This window comes from Miniopterus schreibersii, assembly GCF_964146895.1.
Source record: "Miniopterus schreibersii genome assembly, chromosome: 21".
Lineage (NCBI taxonomy): Eukaryota > Metazoa > Chordata > Mammalia > Chiroptera > Miniopteridae > Miniopterus > Miniopterus schreibersii.
The window spans coordinates 7,861,276-7,887,607 of NC_138123.1; the positions used below are offsets into that span (position 1 = coordinate 7,861,276).

General features: G+C 49.7%; 1 protein-coding gene across 2 annotated transcripts in view; it reads right to left on the reverse strand.

Annotated features, from left to right (window-relative positions):
- ITPKB (inositol-trisphosphate 3-kinase B) overlaps positions 1-25,199 on the reverse strand; it is an 89,892-nt gene extending 64,693 nt beyond the window's left edge. The window contains exons 1-2 of one of the 2 annotated variants that reach the window (XM_081123998.1): positions 24,926-25,199; positions 21,469-23,626 (exon numbers count right to left, since the gene is read on the reverse strand). In XM_081123998.1, coding sequence (XP_080980124.1) covers positions 21,469-23,418 — 1,950 coding nt within the window. In that variant the 5' untranslated portion in view covers positions 23,419-23,626; positions 24,926-25,199. Of the gene's footprint in view, positions 1-21,468; positions 23,627-24,193; positions 24,309-24,925 lie in introns of those variants that run through there. The other variant, XM_081123999.1, reaches the window with a different exon arrangement.
- Positions 25,200-26,332: the final 1,133 nt, after the last annotated feature.

Genomic DNA, 26,332 nt, shown 5'->3' on the forward strand with positions numbered 1-26,332 from the left:
GGACCTGCCATCCTGTGACCCTAAGAAGAAATGAGTCAATATGCTATGGGGGCGGGGACAGGCCCTTGAGCGACTTGGCTGCGCTGATGAACTACCCAGCGCTAAAGCTGCCTATTCTGGGACTAATGAATGGAGGTGAAATAATACATTTTCTTTACTGTTCAAGCCAGCAGAGTGGCAGTTTTCTGTTTCTTGCAGCTGAGGGCATCTTAACCAATGAGGAACGAGCCTGGGCAGCCTTCTGATGGAGACCTGGGAGCCCTCGAATCCCTGGGCCTCGTGACTCTGCCAGGATTCCTCATTGTAACCCATCCTGGGAGAGAGCCTAGGGGAGACGGAGGAAGAAAGGGACCTGGTATTTCCATCTCTATGTACAAAAGAGCCCTTCCCAGGCCTAAGGACAACACAAATGGCACAGCAAGTAGGTGACTGCACTGGGCGGCAGAGCCCCAGACATCTGGACACTTAATAGGGCACCTCCAGAAGCCTCCTGACCACGGCTCTCTCATTTCTGGATTTACACATTTCACAAAGGCTATGGCAAAACTGCTCTCTGGAGTGGGGCTGCTGGAAAAAGTTAAGTCTGAATTCCAGACAAACAACAGATAACTTTTTAGTGTAAGTACATCCCCTGCGTGACAGTTCTGAGCCCTCGCCCCAGCTGTATCCCTTCTCTGCCAGGCACCAGACGACAAAGGCCTCTCTCTGCCTGCACACTGGAAACAGAGGTGACCTCCCTGCCCCCCTGATAGTCTGGGCCACTTGGGTTATGTCTGGCCCAGAGGTATGAGGGTGGCCAGTGTCTGGCTTCCCCAGGTCTCTGATGTGTATTTTATAGTAACAGACAAGAAGTGACGGACACTTAAAATGCAAGGGTGGGGCGGGTGTGACTGCGGTCCTGAAAGGCCTGGAAACTATGCAGCAGACTGTGGGAGGAGGCTGGGGAGGGAGCACAGTGGCTCCTGACAGCCAATTTCCCCCCACAAGAACTTCTTAGCTGAAGTAGAAGAGACGATACGTCCCTGACCTACCTTGTTTCAATATGGTTTTTACGACTTTGGTAAAGAGTGGCTGCAGGCAGGGCCCTGGCCTGTGCACTGTCTATAGACTCACCTTATGGGTCACCTTGGGCTAATGGTCTTTCTCCAGCAGGCCATGTCTTATAGCACAGTCCCCCTAGCCAAGGACAAGGTCTGTTTGATTTGCACTATCTACCTACTTGCAAACAATCCCTTTGTGAAGCTGACAGGTAGCAGTGAGGCCTCACTGCCTGGAACCGTTCTTTCTGGTTCCTGTCTGGTACCCCTGCAGGGTTCTGCCCAGGGCCAGCACCAGCCCAGGACTGGCACATAGTAAGCGCCTGTGAGGAAACAGCTCACTGACATAGAAGATTCAGAACCGACTGGCCAAAAAATTCAGTCAAGTCCCAGCAACAGACAGGCCGATGGCCCTTTATTGTCTCTCTCTGTCCCCTGGTTTGCTGCCTCTTGCAGATGGTGCTGTGCCAACAGGCATTGTGGGGAAAGAAGTTTGGGGTGGAGCAGCTGGTGACTGTGACTTTCAAAACAGAAGGGAGAAAACACAGGGAATCTCCTAAGTTTAGAGTGATCCCTTTTAATTGTCTTTTATTTCTTTGGTGAGTAGGGCCTGCTACATAATTTGCAGGGCCCAGCGAAAGTGAAGACGCAGGACCTCTTGTTCAAAGAGCAGGAAAAAGGGCCATGATAGATAGTAAAATGTAAAACGTTTTCTTTCTTCCACAGTTTCTCGACCTGATGTAGTGTTGCTTATTTGCTGTTTAATGTCTCTGGGCTAGTGCTGACCCTCATGGGACCCAGGACCCTCACCCCATGTCTCTGGTCACTCAAGGGGGCTGTGCGTTTCCTCCAGTCAGCTGCCAGGTCAAGGGCAGGGAGGCCTCTTCTTCCCATGGGCCCACCCAGGGATGAGGGCACGCAGAAGGATTGCCACCTCCGCGTGGGACATGGTACACCCAGATCAAGGGTGACCTGCCTGTGCCAGACAGTCGCAAACAATGAGAACTATCCTACCCAAAATGCCAGTAATGCCCCATTTAATAAACTGCACAGGGAAATTTCAAGTTAACCATGGGAATCTACCCATCTGGCCTGCCTCTAATTTGTTATGGAGGCAACAGGGGCCAACAGAAATCCCTCAGTATCGCCCATCGTCTCTTTAGGGTTGGAGCTGAACCTCCTAGGGTGTCTGCCATTACTTAGCATCCCTCGCACCACCATTTCCATCCCTAACCCAGAGGCCCCACGTATGTAGGCAGGGAGAGGAAGAAAGAGGGGTTTCACGGCAAGCTGGGACCATGGGTGTCCCCCAGATCAGTTAGTGGGAGCTCACTAGTGTGAGGTTGGTTGCTAGACACCCATATTTTTTCTAGACACCCATATTTCCCTCCCTCTTCCCAAGCAAGCCCTGCAGCAGGCCTCCCTGGGAGAATATTCAGTTTCTCAGAAGTATCCCCGGCCAGCCTGGCCCCCCTGGGTCTGGGAGAAGGGCTTCAGGAAATCTCCGCGGTGGGGTACAGTAAGCCACCAGGGTGGAAACTTAGCAAGAGTGAGATAATAGTTTTGGTTTATATATAGCACCTGTGTCTTCCGGAGACCTCAAAGCACGGGGGAAGAGCAGGGTTGAACCTCCTTCCTACCACCCGAGGGGTGGGCAAGGCTCACTGGAAACAGCCCTTCTCTGAGCCCTGCTCCTCCCTGTCCCCAGCAGATGGGAGCCTCTTGCTGGGGACTGTCAGGCCCTTGTGAGGTCCACAGCAGTCTGGTCCCTTGCCTCCATGGTCACTGTGGCCACAACTCCAATCCTAGGGTAAGAAGGGTAAGCAAGCCTCCGCTCACTATGTGGGCAATTGAGAAAGAAGGTGATGAAAGCCGAGCAACGAGAACCGCTTGGACAGGCCTCGGTTTCTGAAACAAATTCCCAGAGCTGGTGCATTTGCAGACGCTTCGTGCTCAGCTGAATGCAACCTGCCCATTTCCCAGCTGGGAAAACTAAATGTTGAAGGGGCAGTGGCCTTGGTGGAGGGAGCACCGGACTGGGAGGAGGGGGAGCTGGCCTGGCCCTGGCCCTGTGCTCAGCAGCCTGTAACCTTCAGGCCCTCCTGTCTATCCAGGCCCATGAGCTCTAGGGCTTACTCTATTCTTACATGATCTGGTTCTGCATAGCCTGCTGAAGCTTCTAGAAGGGCTCTGTCAGCCTTGCTGCCCTCTGAGAAAAGAAGAATACAGGCTGGGGTTGGGGGGTGGTACGTGCATTACTGAGCGCCCTAGAGTACCCAACAGAGGGAGGAAACACACACAACCCACTGAGGCAGCTATCAGCAAACCACAGGATGGTCAGTAACGCTCGCCTGGCTGCACAGCCTCCCACTGAAGCCCTCCCTTCGGGGGCACACACATGCACATGTACCACTACACTGACATGTGCGCACACACATACACACATGCACAGGGCGCACACAAGTGCTTGCACACACAAAGTCCAGTAAGGCCCCTGAGGTGAGGCGACTCTGGACCTTGCTAGCTGTTTCAGGTTCTTCTCATCTGTGGAATGCCCCAATCTCCAAGTTTCTAGACTATTACTAATTCTGTCCCCCTTTGAGTCAATGCCTGTGCCCTACCCCCCACTCAACTCTCCCATTTCTATCCACCTCACTTGCCCTGGCTCCCTACACACCACGGTGAGGAATACAGTGGAAACCAGGTCTGGAAAGAGCCTCCACTGGGGAGGGAAGTGGCCAATGACTGCTATTTTTATTTCTATTTTTCTAAGACCTCTGAGTCCCCTCTGTCAAGGGGTGACAAGGGCTGCATCTTCCCCACAGGTTTCCGGTTTTATCCCATTTTAGATCCACGGCAGCCAGGCTCTGTCTCTATCTCCTCGTCCCAGGGCCTGGGACAGGGCCGTGGTCTAAACGAGTTTCCAACAGGGCAAATGCTCCTGAGTTTATAAGGACTTTGTTTAGGCTTTCTAAAATCATCTCGAATGTTCTTGGGGGCTACTGCTCGCATCTAGCACTTTCTTCTATTTCAGAACTGCCTCATAAATGTACAGGTCACAAAGGACACCATCTTACTACATGACATTTGGCTCAGGCTTGAAAGCTGGTCTGTTTATTACAGAAACAGTCAGAGAAAGCATCCTGGGTATTCAGATAACTACCACTGTCCTGAACAACTACCCCCAACTCATTAAAACAATCTACTGCATCCAGGCCACACTGACCTGAGTAATCAATCTCTCCCACTCCCATTCTCACATCCCAACTCTAAAAATGAGGGCCTGTGACCCTGGTCCTAACAAACAGGGACCTCTTAGACTTATTCAGAGAATTAGATTTTTTAGAACCTTGATAGCCTAATTTTCCTCTTTTTGCTCAAGTTCTTGCTGAGTTTGGCAAAAGGCCATTCTTTAAGGCCAAGCTAGGAGGCCCTAGAGATGGAGAGTTGTCCATGGTTGCATGTCCCAGGTATGGGCCTTTGACATCTGTGGGAGACATTAATGCGGCCCCCCAAATAGTTCCAGTCCTTCCGGGCACATGGTAGGACCCCATTCCCCTTCCCCCTTAAAGTTAGAGGAGAACATTATATGAGCAGGAGTGATTCATGCTACTTCTCTGGCTGAAGCTTTACAAGCCAGTATGTGATTTGCCATACTCCTGCTCCCTCTGCCATGGTGACCAGCAATGCTCCAGATAGTGGCTGCGCCATCAGCCTGGGTCATAGGGTAAGGACAATATGTAGCAGAGGCCATGGCCGACCCAGATCAGGTATGTAACACGGGCAAGAAATAAGTCGCTGATTGTGGGGTTGTTTGTTACTGCAACATATTCTAGCCCATCCTGACTAATATAACACCTTTGACTGAAAGTAAGAATCCTATGGCTACTGTGAACCTGCCTTGCTGATTGAAAGGAGGAAACAAGAAAACAGCAAGAAAGAGGGAAGTGAAGGGCCCATAATAAACTGACATCCCTTAAACCTGCCGTTTTCTCCTGCTTTCATGCTTTTGTGCATGTGGGTCCTTTCCCTCCGAATATGCTTCCCCTTTCTCTGTCTAGGTAAGTGAATTCCTTCCAAATCAACCCAAACAGCACCATTTCTGAGCTTTTTCTCCCTAACAATCCCAGATAGAGTGGCAACTGTCCTCTGCTTCCATCAGGACTTGGGTGGACTTATCACCCTAAGCACACAGACACTGAGCTACAGCACTTACTACCTGGGAAACCAGGATGAGCAGTGGTTATGGGACATGCTCTAGAGCAATGGTTTTTAACCGGGGGGTATTTGGCAATGTCTGAAGACATTTTTGGTTGTCATTTGGTTGTTAACAACTGTGGGGAGGTGCTACTGGACCAAGGATGCTGCTAAACATCCTCTAGCATACAGAACAGCCCCGCAAAACAAAACAAAAAATTATCTGGTCCTAAATGTCAATAATGCCAAAGTTGAGAAACGCTATTCTAGAGAAAGAATGCCTGGATTCCTGTTCTAAGTCTTCTATTACTGGTATTTTAGGCATGTCACTTAATTCTTCATTCAATGCCTACTACATAATAAATGTGTAATAGATGTCAGACATTGTAATCTGCCGCCTCTATTGAAGTGAAAATTCCTAGAAGGTAGGGACAAAGCTTTACTTATATACAGAACCCTACCTGCCAGCTTAACTTCGATGCAGTCAGCACACAATAAAAATTTGTGGACAGTCTGAGAAAGGAGCTCACTGTTTCCCAAAAGCTAGCTAGTTACAAATAGTAAATAAAACCCTCTGCCTGGTCCCAGAAAGACAAAGTTTGTGCATTTAGCAAAATCTCTGCTAGTTTTAGTGTAAAGTATTTTATTACTTCTAGTTCATGGCAAATACAAGTATAGTAACTCTTGGCCAACCAGAATATTTAAGAAACGAGATCAGCACACACACCATCCTGCAAGAATGCAAGTTCATGGGAAATAAATTTCATAACAGTGATGCTATCTGGGGAAATGACTTGAATTAAAATGAACTGCTCACCAATGGCCCTAATACACTTTATTTATTCAACCCCAAACCAAGTACAAATATCAAATTTTAATTGAAACCAGGAATGTAACAGGAGGTGTTTTTTTTTCTTCTTTTAAGTCTACTGAACAAGTTCAAACCAGAATCAAACGTAGGTTTTCAAAAAGTGACCAAGGAAGAAAAATATTCTAATCAAATCCATCATGTGATTTAGCTACATCTTGGGTCTTGGGCTGAATCAAAGGACCATTAAAATGTGCTGGAATATTCTAACGGCCCACAGGGACTGTGTGGAAAGCCTGTGGCCATCCACCTTCACGAGTCTGTCTCTACTATCTGGCTCAGGGAAACACGTAAAAACTCCTCTGCCCATTTCCCAAAAACCCTCCAAGCCCACAAAGAAAACAATTCCTTCTTTGTGATAGATTGTCTGTACAAATGCATCAAAGGAGATTTTGCAAATATTATACTGCATTATGCCAAGGAAGAAACAGCCATGCCTTTTCATTTCTGATGACTCACTGAAGTGAAGACCAAGGATGCTTATTCCACGCACTGTGAAACCCCTGCACATCACCAGGCAGGAAAACAAAATAAACACACTCTTAAGCAGATGACATCGACCCTGCTTCCCCGTGGACCCCAAACCCTCCAGCAGGTTCTGAAACTGGAACAATCCCAGGAACACTCAGGACTGCTTCCTGCTGCCCCTCCTGAGGCAAAAGGCAAAAAAATGAAAAATAATAAAAAATCAACAGCACTGCCAAGCAGCCTAGGGTGAAAGGGTGCGATTCAGTCTTAAAGAGAAAAATTCCCTCACTCAATACTGTTCTTAGTTTTAAATTATACCCAGCTAGAGACACTCTCAGAGGGAAGTGGGAAGGAGCCCTGCAGAGAGGGGGCCTGGTCCTGGTCACAGCCTTTCAGGGAGGCCCGGGGGGAAGCCAGGGAGGTGGCAGGGAGACACTCTACATTTGTTCCTTTGTTTTTCTGTTTATGTCCAGGCCCAACAATCCATAGACAACTTTCCTTAAATACAGCACCTGTGAGTCAGCTTTGGTGGGATCCTGTGGAGACAGAGCTGGGCCGAGGGGGGGGGAGAGGGGGATGATGTGTGTGCGGGGGTGGGAGCCCAGCCTGGGGGAGGCTGCTCTGGGTCACCACTCTATTTAGGAGTGAGAGAGGGTTGGGGCAGGAAGGGACCCCAGAGGTGACCAAGCACCCTCACCTGAGGCCTTGAGAACACAGCTCACACAGGGGTGGAAGTAGGGGTGGGGGGTGGAGGGTTAACGCCCAAGCTTTTTGACGCCTGCCCACATTCTCACAGCACCTCTGTGAAATTATTTTTTTAAGTCAGATCACTTCATTGAAGTGGATACACAGATGGCAAATAAACACACGAAAAGATGCTCAACACCATTAGGGGAAAACAAATTAAAACCACAACTAGACAGCCCTGTGTAACTATCAGAGTGGCTGAAATAAAAAAATAGTGTCGTGTCCCCCCCCCCCCCCCCCCCCGGTGCTGGCAGGGCTGCAGAGAAGCCGATCGCTCAGACGCTGCTGGGGGGAACGCACAACGGTGCAGTCGCTTTGGAAACGGTTTGGCAGTTTTTTCACAAAACAAATAAATACGCAGCGGGACCCAGCAATTGCATTCCTGGCCATTTAGAACCAAGAAATGCAAGCTTATGGTCCCACAGAAACAACACAGATGTCCCCTCCTAAAAGTGACAGTTTAATCAGAGTCTCAGAAGACAAGGCCATGGGTGAGTGATTCAATTTCAAGTTAAGGAATCCCTGAGAGTGGGGTGGTCATTTCTCTGACTTGGCCCCATGATGGGTTGATCACTGCCCCATGTGGCACCTCCACAGTACCCACATGGAGGCCACCTTTGTGTGGTGACACTGCTGTGCTCCCCTCTAAAGAGGCACCATTCTCAGCGTTCACACCCTTTAGTCTCACCTCTGCCCACCAAAGCTGCGCAGAGAAAGGTTATTCCTGTAGATAAAGAACCGGGAGACCACCATCTATTGAAAGCCTGGGCCTCCTGGGCACCTGCCCCTCGCAATAAACTTTCTCCCTTTGTGCATCCAGTGTCTCTAATTTAACTGAAGTCAGGTAACTGACTTCAGTAATTTAACTGGAGGCAGGTAGTGCAATTCGATGCACTCAATTCCAATTCAGGTGCTAATGTTATGTCTAACATGGAAATCCACCTGCATCATTTAAAAGGGTCCAGAGTGCCCCAGGACTGTGCAAAATAACCCACCCAGGGAGCCCCAAAGAGTGAAGAGGCCCAGATGCTCTCTCCGGGTGGCCTGAGGAAGCTGGACAGGTACAGACCTGTGCTCTCTACCTGCTGAGAAGCCCTGGCCTGCAGGCACCGACCTCCCCCTCCCTGCAGGAGGAGGCAGGCAGAGTCCCCAGGGCCCGGGGGCTTCGGAACACGTGGCTGAATGCCCTCCCCTCTCTCCACTGTCCCGGGCTCACTGCCCAGCTCTGTGGCAGCGGTAAGGAGCTTTAAAACTTTTCGTTGCCCTTTTGGGTTAGGAGTTCTCCACTTTCCTCTCCACCAGGCCTGGGGGCCGCCAGGCAGCTCCAGAAGCTCACTTCGCTGTGGTTCCATCTCCTGAGTCTGTGGTTTGTACAAAGGCCCATTCATTTAGAAGGAAAAAAAATCCTCTTTTAGTTTTGCGAATAGAAAACTGATCTTGACCAGACTAAAACGCTACTCCGAGGCAACTATGTGAAGACAATTCCCTGCCTCCCCCAGAAGTAATACGTCCAAGGCAACAAGCCACCCTAACTCCCTCAACCATCTCCAAGGCTGTGGTTCAGACCCCTCCCCAGCCGCCCATCTTCCTCGGCCTTCAATACAATTAGTGCCCATCCTCCTAATGCAGGAGCCCAGAACTAAGCTCAGTCCGCCCTGCACAAAGCTCTGCCACCTTCCTCTGCTGTCCAGGTGACAGGTGATGGGTGGCAGAGAGGAAGGGGCAGGGATCCCAGCCTGACCGCTGACCAGCTGTGCTCCTGGGACAGGCACCCTCATCTGTGATCCTCAGTCTGCCCCGTCTAAGAGGAGGAAAGTAAGATACACCTTGCAAATAATGAAATGAGGTCATTTATGGCACACGTGTGACACACATCAGACACTTTAGAAGCCATACCTGCTATTACATCATAACTCCTGTGCAGCCTAAGACGGCTCGGCCTTTTTAACAGCTGCAGCACAGTTAATGCATGCCGAATGTCTGTTGACATTGTAACTCCCAGTGAATGTCAGAAGAAATACCCATGAGCCAGGTCCCCTCCATCCTTTCCCGTGTGCAACGGAATTTTAAAAACCTGGATTCAGGACTCACAATCTCTTTTACAAAACCTGGTCACAGGGGTCATACTGAACTATTTTCTGAAGTTCTTGAAATCAGTTCCCATGTCCATAAACCGCTGTTGGGAGGCCAGGCTAATAATCCCCAGCAATGTGCCACCTGGGACATTCAGGGCACCTCCCTCCAGGCTGACCCACATCCACCCTGAGGGCCCCTGTAACTCCTGGGTGAGACTCTCCTGCCTTCCCCTGGGGATGTGGTATTTGAGGCCAATGGTGACAGGCCAGAAAATCTAGGCCAGTCCAGAAGGCCAAAGAAAGGATGCCGGGAAGAATCTCTGGACCTGCAGGACTTTGTCAGCTTCTCGGTGTGAGCCAGGGGTCTGCAGGGAGGTGGGAGGGGGCTCTCGGCTGATTTAACGTACAGTGTGATACCGAATGTAAACAGCGTCCAGACGCTGCTCCCTATGGCTTTAGACTGGGATAGAAACTAATTACGTCCTGTATATATTTCCAGGTTGGGGCAATAACGGAGTCACTGTCCTGCACACTCCCCGTTCAGACCGCCTTTGAGGTCAAGGCTGCCACATGCTAACAAGTTCTTTTGGTGGTTTTGTTCCTCCCAGATGTCATCCCCTCCATACTTGCAAAGAACAGGAGGAAGCTGGAGCTTGGAGATGTTAGTGTAGGCCAGATCTCCAAAAGGGTGCCTGTCCCAAAACCGTCACATGAAGGAGCCTTTTGCTCAGTGCCTGGACACCTAAAGGCCATCTCAGGGCACTCGAAGGCTAGGCAGGCAGGAAAGATGTGAACCCCAAGGGTTAACACTGCAGGCTGCCCGCCCTGTCTTACAGCCAAGAAGGAAAGAGGGATTTCCACATCACACATCAACTGTCCAGCAAAGTAGAAGCCCGTGATTGGCAGGCAGGGTGCCCAAGACTGTGCTGATGTCTGGCCGGGGAACAGCCTAGCTGCTGTGGGGGAACCTGTCACCACCCAGCCCCACTTCCTGTCAGACCTCAGGGCTCCAGGGCCTTCCTGGGACTCCAAAGTGAGCTGCTATGTTTGGGGACAATCCAGCTGGGCCTGGCCACCTGCCCGGTTTTCCTTCCACACTGCCATCCATCCACCATCCTGGCCTTAAGGAACAGTCCAGGGGGCCAAGTCCTGCCTGGGCTCCCAGCAGCTCATCAGGACAACGGCAAAGAGCGGCCTTGTGACACAGGGCGCACCTGAGAGAGGAGGTGGGGGTGGGCAAAGTGGGCTGCAGAGACCTCCAGCCTGGCCTCAAGGCCTCAGTGGGGTGTGCAATGAAAGAAAGCATCTCTTTAACCGGAGAAAGATTCTGTTAATAAACTTGTGCCCAGCTGCACCAGATACAGCGCAGGGAAGTGATGTGATGCAGGTCATTCAGTCACACAGATGTTCAGAGTCCCCCTGGCAAGGAGAGCCACAGCTGCACAGAGTAGTGGTGATATATATATATTTCATTCTCTCAATTATGAGTCATGGTGACTCTAAAAGATGCACCAAGAAAGCAGAGGAGTGAGGGGAGAGGAGAGAAGGGATGGAGCCTTCTAGGGCCCCCATAGCTGCGCTTTCTGTGTCTGGATGACCTCAGCCAGTTTCCACCTCCAGAGAGGCTGGGGAAAAGGGGGGTGAGGGGTACAGGGAGGGGGAGCGTAAGCTGACACCCATCACGGCAGTGAATACAGTGGATTGTTTTTAGACTTCAAGTTCTGAGCCCTGGTAACAAAGTGGGGCCTCTCCTGAGACTGAGAAACTTCTTTGGAAAAACAAATCCTGCTGCCTATTTTGTCTTCATCGGGGACAAGGAGCTGCGCTGGGATGAGGTGATTCAATGAAGGCAAGTTGGTGTCACAACCAGGGAAGAGGGAAGGAGGGGCTGGGACAGGGGGCTCCCTCCATCCACGCCGGTTCTGTGCCAGGTACTTGAGCTGTATGATCTCATTTTATTTTCATAATAGCCCAGGAGAGAGGGTCGTTATCCTCATGTTGAAGCTGAGGAAACGCAGGCTCAGAGGTGAATCCCTGCCAAGCTCTGGGACCCAGAGAGGGTGTGAATTCAGGTCTGGCTGGCCCCAGCCCCCCTCTCCAGCGGGCAGACCATCTCACTCCTTTGCTCACCGGAACGATCCTACTCTAGCCCACACCTCCTACGGACCTCAGCGTCAGAGTCCCCAAGCCCCACCTGTTCAACTGGAAGAAGGGCACATACTCATTCCTTGGGTAACACCCTTCACTATCACCTACACAAAGAGAATGGTGGAAATTGTGGGCCCAGCTATGGGCTGCCTCTAAAGTCTATGTAGGTTAGTTACTGTTTATTGAGCATTTAGGATGCCCAGACACTGTGCTAGGCACCTCACATATTACCTCATTTAAGGCTCACAACCTTAAGGGGGTATTATCAGTCCCATTTTACAGATATTGAAACTGAAGGGCAGAAAGGTAACACAGTCAGCAAGTGGTAGAGTTTAGACTCAAACCCAGGACTGTCCTGACTCCACATCAGGGCTCTCTACTTATCCTCGCCTCCCTTCCATAAGTTCAGGCCCAGTGAACACCTACTGAGCAGAAGTCCTTCTCCAGTTGTCCTGACCATGTCCCTCTAGTCAACTGGGGTGGGGGTAGGGGATCTCCTGAGGCCCCATTTTAGCCTCACAACAGCAAATTGACAATGTTGCTGCCAAGTGCTGAACCTTGTCAGCTGAGCCACAATATGTGTGGAGTTCAATGCAGGGCATAAAGGCTTGAGGGTGATGCGGGGAGTTACCCTCTTTCTTTCCTACCTCCTGGAGTTTTAGGATCCAGAATAATCCCTTTGCTTGACCACTTCTAACAGAGAGCAAATCCCTCAAGGCCTTTATTCAGGCTCCTTCTCCAATGGCTGTTGCCCAAATTTAATTCCCTCTTCCCTGGTCCACAACACGCACCAAAGCTTCCCACGTGTCACAGGCCGACACCAATCCATTATTAACTCATATTTCATATTTCATGAGCTTGTTTAACGGCTATACAACTTGTTCTTGAGTTTTGCAAATCTCAGATATGTCTGTTGGCATCAGCTTTCCTTAGAGGGCAGAACCCCAAGGACAGGGACAGCGTCAATTAAGCCATTCTCTTCGGCACAGGTATGTGCAGACAGAGGCAGTAGGTAAACGCCTGCTGTTTGGGCAGCCACGGGGGTGCAAGTCTGCTTTGCAACGGGGGCGGCAACCAGAACAGAGGTCCAGTTCTGTGCAGAGGTTTCCGGGTCTAGCCTGGTGCCCAGTCATATTTAGAAAGTGCCCAGTATATATTTGCTGACTGTCACGTCTGCTTTAAAAGCTCGAGACTTTGCTGAATTGCTCTCTCACTTCCCAGGATACAGAAGAAAGAACCACCACATGGTATTGGAAGAATCAATGCTCCCTTTAAGTGTCCTCAAACAGTAGGTGGAATGCAGTCTCCTCTCAATTATTCAGGAGCTGAGAGGCCTGTTCCAGAAACATCTGACTCCCCCCTTGCATGCTCCGTTCTTCCCTCTTGTCCATCATTTGCATTCCCACCGACAGGTTAGCAAACCACAGGGGCAGGAAGCTTCGGCCACAGTCCACATTGGTCAAGATGGTCACTCAGGCAGGAGGAGGTTATACCGAGCCGCGGGAGTGGAATCAGGATGGAATCCAGAATGTCTGTCTACTCACCCTTGCTTCCCACCCACACTACAACGTCCATGTCAGAACAGGCCCTGCTGTGCACAGAACGATTGTTTTTGACACAGTTCTTACCAATTTCTCTTTCAGCAACACAGAGGCGGGACCACCTTGTGTGAGTACAGTGCTTGTCCCTTTCCATTCTCCTTTGGAAAGCTCTCAAAGCAACTCATAATTAAAACTAATTTGGGCAGAAAGAATACACACTCTCTCAAAATGACTCTACAAAGACTATCTCATTTGAGACTCACGAAGACCACATGAAGTAGGAAGACTTCAGCAATATACCCACTTTACAGATGAAGAAACCAAAGCCCATAGAAGCCAAATCTGAGAGTCACTAGTCTTCCCAGCTCACTGCACTCCTAGAGTATGCCCAGCAAAGTTCACAGAGGAGGCCCCAAGTCTCCTAAGTTACTTGGAGTTACCCAAACGCTCAATACTCATAAGTACTTAATGCCGTGATGACCATGTTGATGATGGCAAGAGAATGGAAAGATTTCAATGGCCTCACATAGACTAAACCATCAATTATAACACATTCAAAATGTCCCCTGCATTAGCCAATTTTGTTATCTGTAAGGAGTTTTCAGCAGTTTCTCAAACCCGAACATTGTCTTCCTAACCTCCCAGCTCTAACACACAGCACCCAATGGGTCTCAGGATTTGCTGTCCCAACAAAACCTCCCAGCCATTTCTTAAGCTATTGGCTGCGGTTGGATTTTCCACTTGACATTGTTAAGAGATTAAACTGTTTATCTCATTGTATTACACAGGCCCTTTCAGTTTCCTGCTAATAGATTCAGGTTAGATAAGGATTACAGAAGTGATACTCCCAAGTTCCTCACCATACCCCCAGCCCAAGTCCTTTCCCCACAGCTCTGAGGCATATTTTATTACATCTACTCTTGAGAGAGCTAACTGGCAAGAAGAAACGAGCACACAGTCCTGCAGAGCAGGGGATAAGATAAACCCCAGCTCCTCTACCACTGGGGAAGAAGCACTTAACAGGAGATCCTGCTGAATTACATTCTACCACTCAGTCATCAATTGCCATAGAGAAGGGGAAAACAAATTGTGCTGAGCCTGGAAAGAATGTCAGCAAAATTGGAAAAACACTTGCTGGGAACTGCCTGGGGGTACAGTGACCTCTCCTGTAATTGCCCAGGTCCTACCAACTCCCAGCATACCAAGAGAGATTGCAGATTGGGCTGGTGGACGGCCAGTCACCAGGGAACCAAATCCCTCTGCCCTGTGGCAGGCTCAACACTCCCCAGAGTGTCTGAAAATATTAAGTGCTGGTAATATAAAATGTATTACAGCTTCTTCTTGGACAACAGTACAATCAGTTTATTCATTCTGATTAAATGGATTGGGGGCTGCAGAATTCAGAGAATCCCTTAAGGGGGGTAAAAAACCAAACAAAGTACTGTCAATGCCCCAATAAACAAAGGCAAAAGTACCTCATTTCTGCCCTCTGATGCATGAAAACCAATTTTATGAACGTGAGCAAATGGACCATCCTTTTGGAAGAGCTCTTCTTGGCCAAGATGGGAAAATACCCTGCATTGTTAATATATATTATCATTCCTGGGTTAGGCAAACCCTAATCTTAGTCACTAGGTCAACGGAAATAATCTTAATGTCTTTGTTTGAGATGCTGTATCGCTTGATTTTCCCTTTCCACCCAGAATCTTACCACAAAAGTAAAATGCTAGATTAACAGGATAATACTGAACTTCATGAGGGAGGATCCTCTTTAGTCGAAAATTAACCGTTACCACCCCAGGTTGAGTGCAAAGTTCTTTTACATATTCCAAGATGGGGAAATAAAACCATGTGCTCTCCCACCACCCCGTTAAAATGCAGTACATAAATATCAACTGTAGAGGTTCATTCTGTTTGTTATCTGTAGCTCCTACTTTTTAGTTACTTGTGAAGATTATCAGCTGGTTGGGAGCAAAATAGAAATAAAAATTTCAGAAAATAAAAAAATGTAGTGCATATTGACTAGCAGCCTTTTGTTGAATGGATTTTCATTAAATGATCTCGTCAATAAAATAAAGCTCAACGGAGGAAAAAGATCAGGTTTTTAACAATTGAACAACATGCCAGACAAGTTAGTCAACAGCCTGCATGTTGCTTACCAGTAAAATGATGACGATGATGATGGTGACTACAAGTCCTTTCTCATCAGAGAAAGCTTGGAAGGCCCTGCCTTCCAGTACGAACCATTGGAGTGGTCTTACCTATAAAAACTCTGCAAAAAGGTGTCATCATTGACTTTACTCCTTGAGGCCTGTATACAGTGTGGACTTCTGCTGCAAGCTATTCACCCATGTGTCTCTCTGATTTCCAGCCTTAAATAATCCCCAACCCAGCAACTGAGCAAAAGAAAACTATACCAGGAAACAGTCTAGAAGGAAGGTAAGGCCAGCCTTACTCCTTACTCCTATGGGTCAAGGTGACAGGAATAAGCTTGCCTTTAGTTTCCCCCCCCGCTTTCTCTGTTCTTCATCTGCCAGATGGTTCAACATTTCTTCTATGCACAGGTAATGAGCTATTGCCTCTCATCTATTCCTTCATTCATTCATTCATTCACCCATTCCTTTCGCAAATGTTTTAAAAACATGTACTATGTTTCAAGCCACGGTAGATCTCCCAAGTAAGGGGTTAATCAATGAATGAAGTTTTTTAAGTGAAAAGAAGAACATCAGTGTGGGTCCTGTAACTATACTGAATACTTCATTTACATTATGTTAAGTATATAAGCTATAGAAAAGTTTTTGGTTTTTTTTTTAATAGCAAAAACAGAGGCCTAACTGCCTAATGAGGTCATACATATTTATAGTGCCTTTCAGCCAAGGAGACTTGAATTGTCTTTAGAAGAACAATCCACCCCTGGAAAAATGAATGACCAGTTGTCTGGAAGGACCACCATGAGACTCAAGGTTGGTGGCAGAACTATAGCAAGTCGAGTTTGATTCTAGAGTCATGTGACCAGATCGGTGGACCCTTCCAGACCTCAAGATAGTCTCCACAGCCAGGAAGAGTGGACCCATCAGTCCGAGGGAAAGCTGCAATTCTGGGTGTTTCTGCTCCATGATGCTGAGACTACTTATAACACCACCACCCTTGGAAGACCTGGACATATAAAATCCCAAACACCCAGATAACAAAATGGTACTTGATATTAAATAAAGGGCTTTTCATATTTCCAAAGAATTCTCAGTTGGGTTTGTTGAAATTTTGTAAACAATGAGCTCCCCTGAATCATGAAAATTACAGCTGTGCCAATTCTACCTAGTCAGGAAAAAAACATTGCAAGGCATACTGGTTACGGATTTGAGGGCTCAACATGCATAACAACCTAGGTCTTGTCTCCTATCAAAACCCATAGAACCTTCTATGTTGAAAATATAATAACCACAACAGGATTTAGAAGAGTTTCTGAGTTCATTCAGGTTCCTGCCGATTACCTGAAGTCTACAATGTTTTCTCTATCAAGATATAAAATTCTTTCCATTAAGTATTTTTAAATTCTATCTTTAGATAACAAAGTCAAAACCTGACAAAATAAAATAAGCCTAAACAATGTTATCAATGCTCCTAGGAATATAAATAAACTACACAGAACTAATCTAATCTGTAACTACACGTGACAGGTATGTGCCAACAAAATCACAAACGTGACTCCACAGCAATTCAGCACTTAAAAACAACGGTCCTGAAAAGGATCTTCCACCTGAAATACATTTTTCTCAAGGCAGCAACTGACTGGTTTAATATGTTCTTCTTATACAACCTAAAGGCTAGATGAATCCTGGGCTGTGTTTTTGCAATGCCTAAACATCAATCTCTTTTTCTCCCTATACGCCCCCCTTTACTTGAAAGAATTTTCAGCTGGCTTAATTACTTTTATCTTTGATTAAAAAAAAAGACTTTTTTGAAGTGATGTTTTGGTTCTGTATAGGCAAAGCCTCAGTTTCCAAACTGAAATATCCGAGGAGGCCAAAGCTCTCAGATATCAGCTTTTTTCACTTTTCAGGTTAATGTCCTGGCATCCTACCAGCACAGCCTCTAATATCAGTCTAATGATTAATGAGAAACTTGGGGATCACGCTGACGCTTTATTTTGATGATGCTTTTTTCAACGTGAAATTACAAAGAACCAGTCTTCCAGTAAAGAGAGAGAAGAGAGACCGATCAATTAAATGGTCTAAAGTAAAAGCACAAAATTAAATGTGTCCAGTTTTGGCCCGTGTACCTAAGGTCTACACCAAAGGAATCTTGTCACACTTCCAGACACCCTGAAGTGTCACATACACTAAGTTTTAAATTGAATGCCTAGAATTATACAGTCACAGAGAGAACTTCACAGACTCCATGAGATCTCCTCATGCAACAGGTACATTTTAAAAGAAGGAACTAAGTCAGATATAGGAGCCCAAGAGTGTGTCCTTGGGTCCCTTTGTATCTAAAATAGATCAGAGTAACACCCAGAACCTCACATAAATGACTCAGGGTCCTCCTAGATCTGAAAGGTGCTGAGGCCTTGCCAGAAAGATCCTCTCCGTGTACCCGACAGAGAAGGAGGGGGCCCCATCTCAAAACTGCGCAACCAGACTCAAGATGATCCCCCCAACTCAAGATCTGGGCCTTCAACATTCTCATGCAGAAAAGAATTTTCTACTTCAAAATACTCAACACTCAATTCATTTTTTAAAAGTAATCCTCTAAGGCTTTGAAATTTTAATTTGGTTTGCCCACAAATAAAAATTTTATACATTTCAAAACCACATAGAACCCTTATAAACTGTTTGAATTTTTTAAATCTATGTATGAGTTAGTCATTCACTCAACAAAGACGGTGCTAGACTTATTGGGGTGATCACTGTGTAAGTTACAGAAACGTCTAATCATTATGTTGTGCCCCTAAAACTAATGTTGTATATGTCGATTGTAACTGAAAAATAAAGAGACAACAAAACTAGTCAATACAAAAAAAAAAAAAAAGCGAAAGAAACAAATCTTCAATGGTCCTTAAAAAGTAGTAAGCACCAAGAAACCAACAATTTTGTACTACCCTTCTTTATATACACACCTCCCTCCCTGCCCCCCGCCCCGAAGGTAACCAGGCCAACGTTTTATTTTGTGTTCTGTACCTATAATTGATACTTTGGAGTAACTCACTAAAATCTACTTTAAAAAGTAATATGCACACATATTTTACTATGATACTTTAAGTTTCAATAGCTCAGATACTCTTAAATGGACTAATAGAGGAAAGTAAAGAACTGCTGATTAATTCTGAGTTATTTTATTTTATTTGCCATTGCTTTTCAGAGAGAGTGGAAGGGGGAGAGAGAGAGAAACATTGATGTGAGAGAGACACATCGATTGGCTGCACCCCGCACGCACACTCGGGGATCGAGTCTAATTTTGTTATTGTAGAGAACAGAAGAGAGAACAGCACCCTTGCTCAGTGCAACGCACTTCTATTCAGATCCCGGGGAAGAAAAAATGTGCCCGAATTTGAGCCACTGAACACAAGGCACGTAATACAATTTCTCCCGAGCAAATTTCAAGTGACCGATCTTTTATAAACAGACATCAGATGCAAAAACTTGGAAAGTTCTATTTGGGGGACAGACGCATCTGTCCGGCTCATCAGAAGGCCTAGAGCACTTTGCATGTTTTTGAGAAGTCTGTAGCTCCTTCCCATGGAAGCAAATGAGGAGAGCGGGCCTTCTCACTGCATTCCCTTCCAGTAAAAAGGCCTTTGCTAATTTGCATAATCTAAATGGTGAAGTAATTTGCAGAGTGCATTTCCAAATGACTTGCTTTTCACTGTGTATTGAACTATAGGGAGGTCCTCTGTACTCCCCGTCACACCGGCTCTGAGACTTCCAACAGGGAAGAGCTGCAGGGAGCCCCGACAGCAGGAGAGCTGGCAAAGCAGCAGGGCTTCAGGCTCCTCTGGGCTGTCCCCTCCGCCTGCACACAGCATCACACAGCGTCACACAGCGTCACACAGCGTCACACAGCATCACAAGGCCATTCCCCGCAACACAGGCCGCCCAGGCACAGAAGGTTTAACTCTGGGGAAAGGCAGAGCAGCAGCAAAACCCCTGAGGGCCTGAGGCTGGAAGGCTGAACCTGCAGTTTCAAACATGTGTACGAGTATGTGTGTATACCAGTGCGAGGTGTGAGTGAATGTGAGCACGTGTGAGGGTGTGTGAGTGTGAGCGTGTGTGCACCTGGAGTGCAATATAAAAACAAGCGGCAAAGGCCAGAGACGAGAACAGGGCAGGGCGTTGGTACTGTAGCGACTCAGACAGAGCTGGCTCAGGTTTTATCTATTAAACGCTGAAAAGCCCAGCCAAAAGGCCCAGCCAATCAAGATGTCTGGCTTTCTGCAGACAAAATATCAATACCGGGTAATCAAGGGATTTTTGACCCAATGAACAGATGTTACGGTGTCACAAATACATCTTCACCGTAACAAAAGAAAACTTCGCTTATCATGCAAACACTCAACCAAAAGCTCAAAAGTCCCTAGGATCCCATAATTTCCAGTTGGTTACCCACCCTCCCCTCCACACACACTCAGCGTCAGCCTCATGTGATTCAGAGAGCAAAGCTGGCAGGGGACTCTTCCCTGGCCAGACACCCAGGGAAACCTGTTTAAAGGTGGGAAGGAGGCTGGACAAAAAGGCAGGCCTCAGTTCTACCTCTGGACCTGTTAGCTACTTTAAAACCACCACTCAGCCCTCTGGTTTCTCAGTCAGCTCCCCTCTGGCATATGAAAAAAACAACAAGCATCTCCTGTCATTACTTATCTCCCCTTTAATTCACTCCCAGGCAAGAGCCCCTTTCAAACATCGAGACGCAGAAACTGTTTTGAGAGCCAGCCAATAGGAGCTGCGAATTCGCCACTAGAAAGGGCGAATGGAAAGTTGGAGAACAAGTTGAAGCACCTTGGCTGTGCCAGCGATGCTTCAGGGTTTAAAAAGCAAATGGGAGGAGTAAACAGAACACCAGTTTTTTACCTTTAATTATAGGCAAGAAGGCAGAGGAAGCTGGGCCCCCTCTTCAGTGAGAAGCACTTTCCACCCCCCCTTCCAGGTTGACTGTCTGTCCTCCACAGGTGGTGCGCCCATGCCTGAGGCCCTGTCCTGGCCACAGAATGCCAGGCTGACTGGGGCCAGATCATCAACAGAAAGCGCAGTTTCATGAAAAGAAATGCCTAGGCTTCAAAAATCCGGATTGCGATTTTTAAAGTGGGAATGAAAGAGAAACATTGCTTTGAGGTCCAAAATACCTTAGACAAGGATTCAGAGTAGAAATATAAAGTTCTCAGTTGCTGTGGTTTAAGTCATAAAGGTACAACGAATAGTACTGGATATTCAAGATGAAATCGGAAGGCTACCTACTACACTAAAATGCAGACTTTCCCAAGGTAGCACAAGAACCCCTTGCACGGGAAATTCCCCACACTCTGGAAGAGCTGAGAGAAAGTCCAGACCTTTCAGAAGTGCTAGCTTCAACTCTTACGTCTTCCGTAAAGACACTCTGATCATCCTAGGAGTGAAAACGGCCGAGGACTGACATGAGCCACAACAGAAATAAACTCCTGTCTACAGTCACAGCCAGAACAAGATGTCAGTAGGGTGATCACCTGGACCAGTCAATAAGCATATCCATTAGGTGGGGTCTACCCTATCTCAGGCAATTTGACCTAATATAACATTCTGCGATTAGAGAAATGCAAAGCATGGTTTTCATTTTAATTGATACAACGAACTGTATCTTAGTTATGCCCAATGTCCTAACTTAACTTACTGAGGCTAAGTGGTTATTCGCCCAATAGACCTGCCACAACCCCATCTACAGGTTTCAGGGCCCTGTCATAGAATTACATCACTCATTTTCCTGGCCTCTAAGCAGAGAGGCTGAGTTAATTCAATCATGTCCTTGTCAGTTTTCCTCTGTCTAAAAGAACCACAGCATTAAGTGGTTCACCTGATCTGACAAAAGCTACACTTAGCAGCTCTGTTCACTATCTCTGGGGACTAATCAGGAAGATTTTGGTAACATTCGTGAAGATTATCTTCCTAAGAAGTGACTGGTGACTTACCAGAAAGGTACCATGAAAGCTGTTTTTTAAGATGTATACGGAAATAGCTACAAAGTGCATGTTCAGTGTCTAAGTACCTGCCCAGCAAACACACACCTGGAGAGAAGAGTAAGTTGTGACTGCCCCAGGGTCCCGGCAAGAGTCGTCATGACTCGGTAGAAAGTCAGAGAAACAGGGTGGACACATAGGGCATGAAAGCAGCTCAAGTTCTAGAAAAGCTCAGGGCAAGACTTACCACTCTGGGCTTCTGCTGGTCCAGGGTATGCAGGAAGGCGGAGTTGGGGTCCAGGCAGCGCTCAGGGTCGCTGGAGATGTCCTCCTCGGAGTCCTCATAGGAGGAGGAGAAGCCAGTGGAGGAGGCAGAGGAAGAAGACAGTTTCCTCAGGGGCAGGATGCCCAGGGGGCTGCCCTGTGCCTCCTCCAAGACCCCATCCTCCTGGGCACCCATGTCTGTAATGATGACGGCAGGTATATTGCTGGGGCTGCAGGCCTCCCTCGGGAAAGCCTTGTCCTTCTGATCTGGGGAGAGCAGCTCTGGGCTGGAGTGGGTGGCTCTGTCCCGCGGTGGGCTTCCCCAAGTCCCCTGGGATTGTACCCCAGTGCCACACGTCCAGGCCAGACGGGCTTCCTCCATGGGGTCCAGCCATGCCCTGGAGCTCCCAGGCTGTACACCCACCCTGTCCCCAGGAAGGCACTGAGGTTCTTTCACATCTTTTGCTGCTTCCCAACAGGGCAAAGGTTCCAGCGTTTCCCCCGCGGGGATTCCGTGCTCCCCCTTCCCCGTGCCTGGCTGGGCTGAGCGGCTGCCCCCTCCCAAGCCCAGCGTCGCAGACCCTTCATCCACTTTGTGGGAACGCTGCGGAGGCTCCGGGGCCACTGGCGCCCCACTCTGGGTCACCTCAGGTCCTACCCAGCCCAGGTCTCCTGACGGCCTGAACCAGCTGGGGGCCTCAGAGGGCTCCGAGCTTTGCGCGTCCACAGTCCTCTCCTCTGGCCTTTTGCAGGCTTCAGGCTCCCCGGCTTCAGGCTCCCTGGAGCCGGGCATGCCACAGGGCGGGTTTCCTTTCCCCACCTTCCCAGGGGGCTCTCCACCGCGAGGCCCACCCCTCTCCGGGGCAGGGCTCGTCTCACGGCCCAGAGACTGACCCTTACCCTCCACCAGGGCCGGGGGCTGTGACCAGGGATGCACCCCCCCAAGCTCCCGGGGCCTCTCAGACAGCTCCACGGGGGCAGGGCCGTGTGGATGGTGTGGCCCAGTGGATGTAGCTCTCGCTGCCACTTCTGTGACCACCACGGAGTTCGCTCCGACCAGTCCCAACGAGGGAGCTCGGCAGCTCTTTGTTTCCAAAAGAGAGGAGACCCTTGTGTCAATGTCCATAGCTACGGGGGAGCCACAGTGGGGTCTGGCAGGGACAACACCCTTCTCAGTTCTCACCGAGGCTGCACCCTGAGCCCGGGATCCCGACGGGGAGGCCGGGCAGGGCAAAGGTGCCGCTGCCTCTTTGTCCTTGGAGAGGCTCAGGCTGGGCGCCCTCGCGCTCCTCCTGAAGTCGGCCTCTGAGGTCTCTGGACATTGCTCCCCCCAGGACTTGGTCCTCCGTTCCTCGCTCGGAGCCAGGACCCTTCCTGGGGGCTGACTGCTGCTGCGGAAGGGGCACGGGGAGGGCGAACGCGCCCTGCCCAGACGCGGGCTGCGGGGCGCTTGAATGGCGGAGCTCTGCGCCTGGATGTGCGCCTCGAACATGCCCACTTTCTGGTTCACCTGCACGTTCTGCAGCTCGCGCTGCAGGATTCGCAGCTTCCTCTGGGCCTCCTCCGGCCCCGGAGGGGAGAGAGAGCGGGCGGTCACCACCTGCTGCCCGTCGCCTCTCAGGCGACCCGCCCAACTCGGGCTGCCCACGCTGCTGCTGCTGCCGCCACTGCCGCTGCTGCTATTCAGCCTGCGCCGGCCACTCCTCCAGCTCCCGGGGCTCCCGGGCTCCTCGGGCGACAGCGACTCGGTTGGGGGGAAGAGGAAAGAGGAGTCTCTCCCGGGGCTGAAAACGCTGCCGGGGCTCAACACGGCGCTCCCCGGCGGCGGCGGGGGTGTCTCGCTGCTGCTGGGCCGGGGGGCGCCGCCGCTCTTCACCTGGTTGGCGCTATTCATGATCACCAGGCTGTTGAGTGCATAGCAGTACACAGCCATAGTACTGGGTCCCGCGCTGCCCGCCGCCGCCGCGGCTCCCGCTCCGGCTCCGCCGCCCGTGCCTCCTGCTCCCGCGGCTCCCGGCTCAGCCCTGGAGGCCCGGCGGCCGCGGCTCCGCGCGCAGACGTAGTGGCATGGCCTGGGTGGCGGGCGAGGGGCAAGACCGCGGGCTCAGCCCCCGCCCAAAGCTCCATAAACAACAGCACCGCTGCGGAGACACAAGGAGGAAAGTCAGGACCCCATAGGGCGGGTGTGGGGAACGCGGAGAGAACCCCTCGACCCGGGGAACCCCAGTCTGTCGGGGGATCGGGCGCCGCTGGACGTCTCACCTACTGGGGCGGCGCGAGCACACAAGCCCTGGGGGTGTCCGTGGCCCCGCTGCGGTGGGTGTGCCTTTTACGAGTGCGCTCCCACCCCTCACCCTAGGTTGTTATTGCTTTGGAGGTGCCTTCAAATCCCAAATTCTAAAGCTCGTCTCCCGAGCCACGAGGATGGGCAGGGGCCGGTGAGCAACTGCTTGGTCCCTAAGTGCTCCGAGCGGGGCGCGGCTGCCTCCGAGGGGACACCCATCCACCCTCTCCGGGTCTTCCGCCTGAGCAAACACAGGTTATATTGGGTATAACGGGGCCTCCCCCGCCGCTGGACGTCAGGATCTCCCCGCTCCTCCCTCTCCGGTCACCCCGGACCGACTCGGAGGGAACCTGTGCGGGACCTGCCTCCTCTCCGCCGCTGTCTGCGCTCGGGTCTGGGAGGCCCCCGCGTGCCTGCCGTTTACCTTCCTGACCCTGGCTTGGGGCTGTGTCCCTCGGCCTACGAACGTCTGGGCGCGCGGTGGGGCCGCAGCCGAGGCATTTTTCAGGACCAGCTTTGTCGCCTGTCCCCAAACAAGTGTGTTTTGTGAGTGTGGGCGCGCCTGCGCGCGCCCGGGGCCGAAGAGCTGCACGGCCCCTGTACCGGAACCAATACTCGCCGCCCCCCTGCCGTCGCCCCCTGCGGAGGGGCGTGTGTGTGCCCGCGCCAGGACGCGGGGTCAGCCTCCGCACGCCCTGTGCGGGAGGACGCGGCGTCTCCGCGGGGCTCCGGGACCCGCGCTCCCTCGGAGGAACTCCAGGGTGTGCGTGGCTGCAGCCGCGCGGGAGCCCGGGCTCTGCAAACCTCCCAGGGGCCGGAGATCGAAACCCCGGGGCAGCACGGCTTTTCCGCATCCCGGGCAGCCTCCCCCGTTGCGCACGGAGCCTCCCAAGCCTGGGGACGCCTGGGGACGCCTGGGGACGCCTGGAGCGCGCGGCCTGGAAGGCGAGCAGGATAAACGCCGGGCTCGCCTCTCCCTGCTGTCCCCCGCGCCCCAACTCCGCGCCACCCTCCCTGATCAAAACCCCTCCTCCGGTCTCCCCAGCCCATCTCTCGGCGCTTTTTCAGAACCCAGGACGCTCAGAGTCGCCCCAGAGCTGGGAGGGTGGAAAGAGGGTTCAGAGGCGAGAGCCATTAAAAAAGCCGCCAAACTTACCTGCAATTTCTCAGATTCCCGGGTCCGGTTGCAGGCTACATGGCCCAGGAACAAGATGGCTTTAAAAGTTAAAAAGCTCAGAAATGATTTCCTCCCCGAGCTCCGGCAGACAAAAACGGAGAATGCGAAAGAAAGGAAGAGAAACGCTCCGGATCTGGGGCCGGGCGACCCGGCGGTGGCGACGCGGGGCCGGCCCTGCACGCCCTTCGAGGCGGTGGAGATAGAAGCCCTGTCTGTCTGCTCCCGGCTACTTCAGTGTTTGTTCAATGTGCGATTAAAAAAAAAAAAAAAAAAAGTTGGGGGGGGTGCGGTGGAGGAGGGAGGAGGGTGAAAGGCGGGGGCTTTGGGGGAGGAAAGCAGGAAGGAAGTTGTGAGCCTGTCTGGGGTTGAACTCAGCGGAACAAGTTTTTCTTTTCTTCTTTTTTTTTTTTTTTTTTCTATTGCTTGGCAAGACCGAGGGAGGGAAACACTTAAAAAAAAAAAAGTTTCCATTGTTAGCTAACAAAAAAAAAAAAAAAAAAAAAGCCTTTTAACTTCTGCGGGTTAAAGATATACGATCCATTTTCCACCCCTCCGTAGAGCTTGCTGATGTCTAGCTTTATGAAACTCTTTTTGAAAAATGTTTTTAATAAAGTTTTGAGTGTGCATTTTAAGCAAAGCAAATCATGGGGACCTTTTTTTAGCATTTAAAACGGGCCAAAATCCCATTGAAACGGTTTGTGTTCTTGTACACAAATATGCAAATTCAAAGAAGAGACTTTGTGGGCACCTCCTTGCAAAGTTGCAGGTTTTAAATGCATCACTCTAATATTTTGGAAGACTGGTTGGGCTGTGAGCTGTTGATGGTTTTGCAGTGCAGTTGCTAGTGATATAAATGTTGCACATTTATCTGTTACTAAATTCACAGAGCAAATGTGACCTTGGCATATTTTTGCACTTAATTCTCAAAGTGATTAAAAAAAAAAAAAAAAAGACAGTGCTGGAACAAAGAAAGCCTGAGACCCCTTGCTCAGGCTCCTGTAGCTCATTTTCAAGAGCTTTCCTTCCCCCCTCCCTTCCATCCAATTAGAAAAAAAATGTGAAGGTGCATCAGCCCATACACTGGACTGGGGATCCTACCCCATTTAAACTCTGGTACTGCAAGCGTGTTTTGCATAATTCTCTAAATTCTAAACTACAGTATTTAGTGAAAAGGGAAAACAGAGTCTCCAGACTCAGGAGATTTAAAAATCTAAAGCCTGAATCAGTCTTGATATTCCCATGAGTTAGAATTTAAATAGAAATTTTGACTTTGCTGTTAGCAAACTTGTCTCTTGCTTGTTTATGTAACTACTGTTTAAGTGACAAAACAACCTGCTGCTCAATCAGGAAAAGACTCATGTTTAATCTAAAACCAAGAGATCTAGC